Source organism: Cyprinodon variegatus, unplaced genomic scaffold (genome assembly GCF_000732505.1).
Source record: "Cyprinodon variegatus isolate N-32 unplaced genomic scaffold, C_variegatus-1.0 Scaffold18, whole genome shotgun sequence".
Lineage (NCBI taxonomy): Eukaryota > Metazoa > Chordata > Actinopteri > Cyprinodontiformes > Cyprinodontidae > Cyprinodon > Cyprinodon variegatus.
In genome coordinates, this window is record NW_015150471.1 from 854,531 (window position 1) to 865,819 (window position 11,289).

At 36.5% G+C, this 11,289-nt stretch overlaps 2 protein-coding genes across 2 annotated transcripts in view; both read right to left on the minus strand.

The window, feature by feature from the left end:
- The window catches only part of pdzd7 (PDZ domain containing 7), a 28,942-nt gene extending 27,486 nt beyond the window's left edge, over positions 1 to 1,456 (minus strand). Inside the window, exon 1 of the mRNA XM_015387568.1 lies at positions 1,356 to 1,456. The gene's annotated coding sequence lies outside the window, so the exon portion shown is untranslated. The remainder of the gene's footprint in view (positions 1 to 1,355) is intronic.
- Positions 1,457 to 3,080: 1,624 nt separating this feature from the next.
- On the minus strand, positions 3,081 to 5,427 carry LOC107093016 (redox-regulatory protein FAM213A-like). Its single transcript, XM_015387809.1, has 5 exons — positions 5,231 to 5,427; positions 5,000 to 5,091; positions 3,818 to 3,958; positions 3,459 to 3,623; positions 3,081 to 3,387 (listed from the first exon to the last, which is right to left on the minus strand). Exons 1-5 carry the CDS (start codon positions 5,379 to 5,381, stop codon positions 3,298 to 3,300), a joined length of 639 nt encoding a protein of 212 aa, XP_015243295.1. The 5' UTR covers positions 5,382 to 5,427; the 3' UTR covers positions 3,081 to 3,297.
- Between the last annotated feature and the right edge of the window lie 5,862 nt (positions 5,428 to 11,289).

Sequence of the window (11,289 nt, forward strand, 5' to 3'; positions counted from 1 at the left end):
TCAGTCACTTTAATTAGTGCTAAGGAAGAAGCTAAGATCAGGAAACACTATGTTTCTTGTGCAAATACAGTTAGCATAGAGACCTGCTATCATCCCAAGCTGCCACTAGGAGCTATATAGTTTCCCACACCTCATGGAGTTTGATAAAAATACATTATTTTGTGACATGTACTCTGTCTGATACATGCTAATGTACACGCCTTAATATGTTTTAGGTTTTATAATGCAGAGCTTTAGCTGTTCGTGACATTTTCGAAACTTTTTTTTTTTTTTTGTCGTTTTTATCCAGAAGGCTGTAGTCCCAATTTGACTAATCATCCATGTGAGTGTTTGCCACATTATGACGTCTATCAGGCTGAAGACTCTCTGAAAGCTCCTTTCATACGCAGGATAGGGTTTTTACTGTTGACCCCGTAAAAGCTGAAGAGATAAGAGTGAGAAACTGGAGTAAAATTTGATATATTTGGATCAAATCTCAGCCAGAAAATTGGGTATTGCGGGGATAAGCTGTACAGAGTATACAAAGCTACTATTGTGTGTCAACAACGCTTCAAGCGCCTGTAATTGACAGAAAACAGGGTTTCCAAAATCATCACTGAATGGGACTTCAAACTGGTCTACAAATGACTTGGATTCTGTTTCTCAGTCTTAATCTCTCAAATTTTGATTTCCCTATAAAATACAATATTAAGATAAATATGATAAAGGGACTTTAAACACAGGAGCAATAGTCCAGTCCATTTTCTCTTTAGCTGAGGTAAGACACTCGGTTCAGGAGTCGCTTAACACAAGAAATCCAACTGTCAAAAAATTTGCTATTCCTCTCAAAGCAATAGCTATCTCTCATTGCTGTACACTTTTTTTGTATAATACAATTTATTTTTTCTCTATGAATTTCCTTTAATATGCTTGGAAACAGTGCACTAAAAAGCCAAATTTGAAAGTGATGACCTTTTGTTGCTTGAATTATTTGCTGAACAAATGTAAAGTGTTTAGTTTTACAATAATATTTACATTTGTAAATGTGTTTCTAATTGTGATTTTGAGATACTGGTGTTTTCCTAATCTACAGTACTCACCATAATCACAAAAATAGAAATAAACACTTGAAATGTATCATTATGTGAGGCTAAACTATGTTACTTGACATTCACTTTTAGAATTTAATTAAATAAAATTTTAAGAAACTGAAATGCCTGTTTAGGTGTTTTTGTGGTATTTCGAATCAACTCATGCAGATGGTTTTCTGACATATTTTACTCTTTGGCGTTGTATAGTCGCACTTTGGTCCATTCATCTCCATGTCGCCCTCACCGGTCCCTACCTCCAGACGAACAAAAAAACAAAACATTTACCTGACACACCATCAGTCCTGCTGTCCTCAAGCTTCCTCAGATCACCTCCCATGACAGAGTCTGAGTCAGGGAGGATTTCAACTGCAGCAGGTAAGGTCAGAAATAGGATTTCATCGGGTTATCTAATGCAGACCTGATCCGCTACAGCCAGGAAGTCACATGCTGTCTCCATAGTTACGTGACACTAAACTTAACCCTTGATGAGAGTCTGTCCACATGTCGTCACTTTGGGGTTCCCTTAGCTTTCTCCAGGACCCTGGACAGCGCAGGGTAGAACTACGGCTGTTCCAAAGAAATTTAATTTACTCAAGAATCATTTTAAAGAAAACAAACGAAAGTAGAAAATGAAATAAAAACACATCTTTGATATTATATATCGGATAAAGCCGATTCAAGTGAACTCTTTCCTGTTCTTTACCAAGCTCCAACTTAAAAAAGACAGTTCCTTTAAATAATCTCAGTTGCATAGAGAAACTAAACCCTGTAAATAGCTCACACATCCACGTTCACGTTAGAAAAAGGCTCCAACTAACCTGGCTTTTCTGTCCAACAAAGCGCCACCTTCAGGTGACTTTCATTGGCTGAATCGTTAGAATATAGGGAGGTCTAATTGGATGGAAGGGATAATTGACTGAAGGTACGTCACCTGTTAGTCCGCATTACAACAAAATACATTTAACTTGTATGGGGATAATGCTTAAAGATGTGCATGTTATAACAAGATATGTACTTTGCACATGTAACCCCACCAAATGATTTAACTTTGTCCAATTAACACAACTGCATTTGGAAACAGAATCAAAACTTTTAAATTGGGTTTAGGATGTGGTTTTATATTAGATCAGCACCAATAAAGCAGCATTCCAGCATTCCATTTTCAGAAATGCTGGAAATTTAAAAGATGCAGGCAATACTACATAAAACTAAAGGAGCAAATAAAGAGGTTTAAAATACACAAAATCTTTCACTTGTGCATGTATTCAGCCTCCTTCAGTCCAATAACCTTAAAATCCAGTATGATCATCTGCTTATTGACGTCACCCAATAAGTATTTTCTTTCAGTAACTAATTACCTTTTTGAAGAAAAAAAAAAAAAATAGGTTACAAACTTTATTTCCAGATTATATTTTTAAGTACTGTAATGCTAATCGAGTAAAAACCTTGAATTACTTTACTGAACCCCTCCCAAAAAACATAAAACAGTCCAAGTAGCTAGTTAAACCGAAACAATTTCGCACAAGCTGCACTGCTTCAAATGGCATTCTTCTCCTGAGCGTACTGTGACATTTAGTATCGCACTAAAATATTTTCCAGCATATGAGAATTAATCTTGAAAGCTCTTCATTAATATTAGATATAGAAATGTTTGAGGACAGAAACATTTACAGATAAAACATTTATGCATAGCATATCCCTGAAATTGCTTAGACTGCAGCTGTAAATAAATGAGAAAAAAAATCCCATGATTTTAACTAATTCAAGGGAGGCTGTTTTAAAGAGCAGTACTTTTGTTACAATTGCTTAAGTTTCAATCAGGCCTGAAAACTTACGTAGAAAGGTCAAAAGGCATTTCTGCTGTTTAAAAAAGGAAAAAAACAAACAAACAATATCCTCATTCATTAGAGACCTAAACTTTAACAACCTTAGAGAGGAAAGTAGCAGCAAAGTCACATCAAGAAATTTGGATCTGTGGAGCTTTACAAAAGAACAGAGACAGACCAGAGAAAAAAGATATTTTATTTTTCTGAAAGGTCAGTGTCTGGTGCCAAGGTTGCACTGCAGTACAACAGTCATGCAGGAAACTTGGTGTGAAACATCAGGTCTGCTCCTTTTTCTGAGTTTAAAAACAGACCATCATAAATACACCTGAAGCTTTGTGATCAGTCATACAAAACGCACCCTTACGCTCCGAGACACAAATGTAAAAATGTGCTTTCTAGTTTTACTGTGGTATTTTTCTTGCCGCTTTGAGGACTTCTGAAATGTCCACTTTATCCCCAAACTCCTTCTCTCTGTGCTCCAGTAATATTCCCTGCAGGACAAAAACAATTTGTTTAAAAGTGAAAATGTCTGATTACATAGATTTTCATAATTTATATTTACCTGCTGCCCTCTTCCAATGACATACACCCCACCAAGGACAAACCCTTCCCCTAGAACATTCCCAATGAAGCCCTTTCTAAAGGCCCTCACTCCACTCAGCCAGACTCCCAAACGCATGAACGCCAGGAGCCCCATCCTCCGGAGACGGGGCCCATAAAATCTCCTCTGAAATCAAAACAGCTTTGGTCAGTCATGCGCACTTAAACAGATTCATCACAGAAACTCAATAAGCCTGCTGTTTTCAGAATGCTGGTAAAACTAGCTGAATCTGGTCTAGGAAGAGTTCTAATTTTCTTTTATTCCTCCAAGGCAAACGGGCTCCAACAATGAGTCAATTCATAATATAGAACTGCCTTAACCTTTTCATCCAAGAAAATCTCCCCCTTAAAGTATGGTCTGAAGTTCTGGACCTCGGTCCCGACGTCCTCCTTCACCACAGCGTACAGAGGTACCCCCAGCTTGTCCAGCTGGGGTTTCAGAGAGGACAGCTCTGCAGCCTCCTGTTGGGGAAAAGAAAATATTAAAAAATCTGAAATACAAAATGACATCATTTTATACTTTGCCAATTCTTAGAGGTTACATTCGGGTAGAAGTTAATCTTCCAGCAAGAGAAAAGCTTGAACTTCCAACCAGAGCAACAGTGAAATGCTTCAGAAAAAAAGCCTATTACACTGAAAAAAAATTAGGCAACCGTTTTTGGCATTGACTTAATCATATTTAGTTACTTTAAAACAATTGTTTCATGTTTCAGCAGGGTAGGACATTAAAAAAAAATTGTGTTAAAGTCAATAATATGATCAAGTAAATGCCAAAAGCTGTTGCATTATTTTTTTTCACTGTAATATGCTTAAACAATAAGGACATTTCTAACTTCTTTTGGAATGACTATGACCTGGATGACTGAGAATCTTCACCAGCAATAAGAAGGAAACTCAATCATCCAACCACTTTACAAAACTGGAAAAAAAAAGTGTATTTGATCTTGGATTAAGGAGGTAAAGAATAAAAATTGCCAATGAAACAAGACAATTTACATTTAAAATAAGAAAAAACAATTGCATTGTCTTATTTCAAGTGAGTTTTTATCTAATTATCTTATTTTAAGAATACAAATACTTATTCCATTGGCAAATCCTCTTACCTACTCAAACTAAGACTAAAAACACTTAATTTAAGAAATCTTTACCCATTTCTTGCAGTGTATGCTGGTGGAGATTCCTAGTCATCCAGGTCATAGTTGTTCTTAAAAAAGAAAAAATTTAAAACAGTCCACTGGACTTGGTTTCCAAGTTTGAAGAAGTTTCAAGTGAATTGAAAAAGCTTCCTGGATGGGAAGCAAAACGTTTTCTAACTTGGAAACCAAGTCCAGTGGATTGCTTTTAATTATTTTCTTTTTGTGGAAATTGTGTTTTTCTATCACTTCATTTAGTGCGACTAAGGCCTAGTGGAGTGTGTGTTTGTTGCATGAATGAAAATACAAGTGCAAACTGCATAAATAATTTTGCAATGTTTGTGTCAGAGTGAACAGATGTTATGTTTACCTCTCTGCACAAAAATCATCCAGGCCGCCGCACCGCCATGACCACCGCTCCAGATTTCTCCCACAGAGTTTTGGCTTTGAAAGTTTTTATTTCTGAGGACAGAAATGGGGTTAGAGGGTAAGAGTGGAGCAACAGATTAAAGATCATGTGATCCAAAAGCACAATGGCTTCTTTAAACGCGTCATAATTAGGATGATTTCATTTGTTTCACATTTAAAGACGCTGATTTACCTCCTTTCAATGTTTTAAGCTCCGTTTCCTCCAAGAACATCAGAGTCGCTTTCAGAGGTGGAGTCAGAAAAAAGTCCGTGAAGAAATTAAGAACTCCCGTGACGAGGCCACCCACGGTGGCCACTGCGTCCCCGATCAGCCCCATCGCCATCCTCCTGCTATCCTTGCTGCATCTGCCCGATTTCAGCCTGGAAGCGCATTTAAACTCCAGCCCGACCTGATCCTCAGCTGCCTAAAAACCCAGCCCCCTTTCTGTTGGACCCAGATAGCGATCAAAGTTCCTGATTAACAGCAGCTGCGCGCTGATCCGAAGAAAGAGGGGGAAAAAAAACTATATTAGGAAACAGGCATCGTTACGCAGTTGATCCTTTTTAGTTCAAAGGTCGTCGAAAAGCCTGGAAAATGCAGCGTCACTCTTTGGAAATATCAGAAGTGACAACAACCCCCCTTAAAAAACAAACAAACAAAAAGATTTAAAAAAAAAACACCCAAACATGTTATAAAACAAAAATTATCTATCTATCTATCTATCTATCTATCTATCTATCTATCTATCTATCTATCTATCTATCTATCTATCTATCTATCTAATTAATCTAATTAATGGCCGCTAAACTGCAGAGGCGTAGCCAGAAAATCCTAACAGGGGTGGCCAGGCAATAACCAATGTACATTGAGGGGTGGCCGAAAGGCACCAGAACCTCAGGGTCAATCTACACTGTTTCAACAGGAACGAGCACAACATCCATATTTTCTAAATAAAGACAAACTATCCTTTCCTGCAGCCTTTGCTAAGAAATAAACGCATATATTTAAACATCTATGCTGTGTAAATAAACGGTATATTGGGCAAAATTCTTTCAGGTTTGAGTTCTGGGGCAAACATATTTTATATTGTCATTACCTACTTTTATCAATAATCATTCTGCAAAATTTTTTTTTATTTATTATTATTATTAAAGTAGTTATTTATCTATTCATTAAAGACTCCTAAATGACATACAGAGGCACATCATTTTATCTTTACCCCAAATAATTCAAAATTTGGTTCTGAAAAGAGCACAAATTCTGTATCTATCATCTTTAATGTTAGTATATTGATGTGCATAATTTACAACAGTGTTTCTGTTGTCAAGTAGTTGTTAATGTATGAAACATTTAAATGGTTAATAAGTTTGAACATTCCCCTTCAGAGTATTACTGCTGCCACCATCTGTATTAGAGGGAAAAAATGGTAGCGGTGGCCACAGGGGTGGCCAATGATTGGCCATGACCACCCCTGGCCACACATCTAGCTCCGCCCCTGCTAAACTGACTCAAGTTGCAAAATCTAAACCCAGTTGGACCAAATGCGCCACCCTTGGTTACAGCTGCCTTCCACTGTTTGTAATAACTTGCATTGGTCTTTTATACTGTATCTCTGTGCAGGAGTTAATGCCTCTATTTTAGCAGAACTGTTCCAATTCAGCTATATTTTAGGGTTTTTGAACATGATCCTCATCAGATTGAAGCTAAACATTTTTTTTTTACCTATTTAAAAAGCGCACTTGCAGGTTTGCTTTCAATAGTTCCTCCACAGTTTAAAAACTATCTTTAAAAAAGTAATACATTTCTTAAATTAAGTGTATTTATCCTTAATTTGAGTAGGTAAATGAGATAGTTTGCCAATGGAGTTAGTATTTTTACTCTTAAAATAAGATAATTACATAACATGCACTTGAAATAAGATAATGTGATTGTGTTTTCCGTATTTCAAATGTCAATTGTCTTATTTTTAATCCAAGAACAAATGCATTTATTTTAAGAAAAAATGACTTATCTAGGTTTCGAATTTTTTCCAGTGCAGGTGTACCTGAGCTAAAAGTCCCAAAGTGATGATCAGTTAGTTCGTAGGATGATGAAAGAAGGATAAGAGAATAATTTAATGCAAAGCAGCCCCCTACTATGATAGTTCCACCGCTGTTGAGGTGCTGTTGTTTCTCCTAAATGTTAATTTGTTTTTTACACCACATGTTCAGCTTCCAATTAGTTTTTCATTTGCCTTGTTGGTTCTTAGTTTCCTAAAAAAACAGAAGATGTTGTCATTACAGTAGTTAGATGGACCGATGTATTCGGAGGAGGTTTTCCCTTTAAAACTTTTCTCAAAGTTTCTTTCTTGTCATGAAAGTTTCTTCATCTCTAAAGACAGTTTTCTGGCATTAATTAAAATTATTAATGAAATAAATAAAAAATCATGTAATTGATAAAAGAAAAAGGGGGTCAACTGAGAATCATTTATTTATTTTTGGTAATATTTCTAAGGAAACCAAAATCTTTGAACTTAGTTTTTCCTTGTTTAACCATTTCATGTATTGATATGAAACAATTCTAGGCATCAAGAATAAATGATAACTTTTCGAAAAATAAGGACGGAAATAGAATGAAAAAGGTTTAATAAATCAGTGACTAAATTTTTATCCTCAAAATTAAATAAATAAAGGATGGTGTGCAGTTATTGTCTCTACCAGATTCTGGGATTTTTTTAAATATTTTTTTTGGCTTGGTAATGACTTTTTGAGGACACGTTTTTTTCAGGTGTTTAATTGTCCTGTATTTAGTTTTATTTTAACATCAAACTCGACTAGATTCTCTCTTCAGAGAAAGAGCAACCGGACAGACTGCTGCCACCCCTTATAGCCCATTTGTTGGGAATCATATGCAAAATTTCCATCTACAGTGGCGAGGATGGGGGTTATCTGCCCTCTTTTGTCTTTCCGCCCCTGCCCTTTGAAAAGTCTGTGCACGCCACTGCAAAGGATGTCAGTTCCCTCGCTCTGTGAAATGCCTCAATAGACAAATCTGAACAACTTTCTGCTACATCAACCGTTCTTCAGACTGAAAGTGCTATTGCTGTGCAGGTAAAGTAGCAGCTGGTTATTTGGGCTCAGCTTGTGGGAGACTGGAGGGTTTACTGCTTTAAATCAGTCCGGATCCATCGTTAATGTTAAGAAAAACAACAGAACTTCGCTAAAAACGATGGGGAGACAGAATATTCATGCTTTTCAGGAACTTCAAACAAGAAATAATGTAAACGCATCTTAAGGATGGAGCAGATGCTGATGAACTTAACTCACTTGAAATTCTCCACCAATCATATTAATAGATGCACTTCAAGAAAGAACTTTTCTTGCATGTTTTATTTATTTTTTAATGCAAATTCATTGACAGTTTAGAGCCAGTACCTCAAGATATGTCATCTGTTATCAATCTTTGAGACATCTTTCAGACCCACAGCGTTTGTTCTGGTGAGAGGTTACTTTCAGTCGGAGCCGAGCAATCAGAAACAATAAACATCTTACGAATATTTAATTTTGTATTGTATTTGTGTATTGGCATACCTACAGATGAATAACAAGAATAAATATTCTACCACAAAAATGAGCCATATTTTTACTGCTCTTAATGGTAGGAAACATTATTTTTGCTCTCCTGTTTGCTTTCAGCAAGGTCTCTTTTCCTGAATTATTTGATTAGGAAAAGTCTCCTCTTGTGCAACCTCTTTGCTCTGTGGAGCTGAGGCTGCCTCTGGTTGAGTGGACTCTTCAGATTTACCCAAACCTTCTTTATTATCATTGCATCCTAGACATATAAATAGATTATGTCAGATTTCTGTAAATTGTCTAAACCTTATGTTGGACAATGATTCAATCAGATTTTTTCTGATTGCTTCCTTATCACTTCAAACTGTTTCAGATAATCAAGGGTTTTCAAGAGGTGATTTCATTATAATGGGTTGGTGGAGTCTGATCCAATCATGACTGAGTCTTATCAAACAGGTTGTTTTGGAAAAGTTTTTTTCCAATTAAAGTTACTTATATAGAACCTAACTACATCTAATAGGTAAAAAGATCTAAAATGCAGAACTAATGTATTAAAAGAAATCAAATAACCGATTAGAATCAAAGACAGGGAATTTTTTATTTTATTTTTTTACCTGGAAATGGTTACAAAGCCACATCTCAGGCTTTGAGACCGTAGTGATCCACAATGATAGCCTTGTCCACCAATGAATGCCAGGGAATAAATAACATATACAGACTCATAAGATTAAGAACTGATCAGGATTTAACAATTACAGAGACTTGACAAAAACCAAGGTCCAAGGCAAAAACTGCTCGTGGACAAAAAGGCCCAAAAACACTAAGGGACACACCCTAATGTTCCCCTAGTGTTATTGGGCTAGACTCGTTGGAAAAACAAAAGATCAGTGAAACTCTCTGGAAACTATATACTGTAAGATTTTACAAGGAATTCAAAACATTTATCTATAGTATTTCTTCATAAATTTCCATATTTTTATTTGACAAGATTTTTTTTCTAATATTTGCAATATTGTATATTTTAAATTTGCAATATTGTTATGTCACAACACAGTCACTCCGGTTAGCAATGGATTGTCGTCTAGCAGTGCCTACTCCACGCTTAAGACAATCCAGGCTGTTATCATGTGTTGCTCCAACATGGTGGAATGAACTACCAAGCGCGAAAAGAACAGCAGCGTCCCTGTCTGCCTTCAGGAATCTCCTAAAGAGTCTATAAACAGACTATATAAACAGAATACAAAAATCCTTCAAAAAAAAAGTACATTCTTAATATATTAATGTATTTATGAAATTTTCAATAATTTTCTCATTTCCCTCTCAGTTATTAAATTCTAAATAGTCATTCTCCATTTTAACTGTGTGTATATTTGCCCTCTAGATTAATTTGTTGTGCTTTTAAGCGGCAATCTGTCTTACCTATGAAGCCTACTAAGCTGTGGAGAATCTTGTCTGATGCTGAAGACTTTTTTTTTAACCTAATCTAAAATAATCTGTTAAAATCAACTCAATTCAATTCAATTCAGTTTATCTATATAGCGCCAAATTCACAACACATGTCATCTCAAGGCACTTTACAGTTCAACCAGATCATCCAGTCAAATTGATACAAAGTTTTTTATCCAAGGAAAACCAGTTGATTGCATCGACTCATTGACTCAAATACAATCCCTCACACTAAGCATGCTTGTAGCGACAGTGGAGAGGAAAAACTCCCTTTTAACAGGAAGAAACCTCCAGTAGAACCAGGCTCAGTGTGAGCGGCCATCTGCCGAGGCCGACTGGGGTTCAAGGAGACAAAAAGCAGCTGTAAAAGGCAGACCCGTCCAGGAAACACACAGCCAGGCAGACGAGCTCTGAGCCAGCTCCCATGCCAGAGGACGAACACATCCACTCAGTCACGCTCAGAGAAACAGGACCACACTGGAAAACAGGCCGATCTCCAACATCTATAAACAAGGGTGTCGATGGAAGCAGCACAGCTGATGTTTCTTTCCAGGATGACGTCACAGCAAAACAGGAACAGACAAGGCAAAGCTACTCTGAGGAAAAGCAGAGAGAGCAGAAGGTTAGAGATTGAACTAACAGATTCTGCAGAATAGGAGAACAGAGAGAGAATGAAGCAGAATGATGAAATGGGGGTCCCTATGTCCTCCAAAAGTCTAAGCCTATAGCAGCATAACTATAGAGATAGCTCAGATTTGCAGACATTGACATGAGTTTGTATGTGCGTGTTTGTGCCAGTGCATAAGTCTGCATAAGTTCATTTGTGTCTGTTTGTGGCAGAGTTTGGTAGAGTACCCAAAAAAATGTATTCAAATAAGAGTAGAACTGTGACAGGTTCAGTTTGTGTTCACCACTTGCCCCTTATTCTGTTTTTCTGATTTGTAATGCTTAAATTTAAACATTAGTTTCCAACTTTCCTTCACTTACTTTAACGGGTTTGTTTGTGTTAGCATTATGTTGCAGTTTCCATCTATTTACATGTTTAGGTTAAAGCTATCACTTCTGGATTATTGGTTTAAATAGTTTTATTTTGTTTCAAAGTATATTCATGGTATTTGTTTTCCTGTCTATTAACCATTGTTTGTCCAAGTATTTCCTGCTAAATTGCGTGATGATGTAATTGATTACCTTGCTGGATTCTACCATTTAGAGGGTTTCCTTTGGAATAATGCTTTGTTTGTTTTTCTTTAAAGT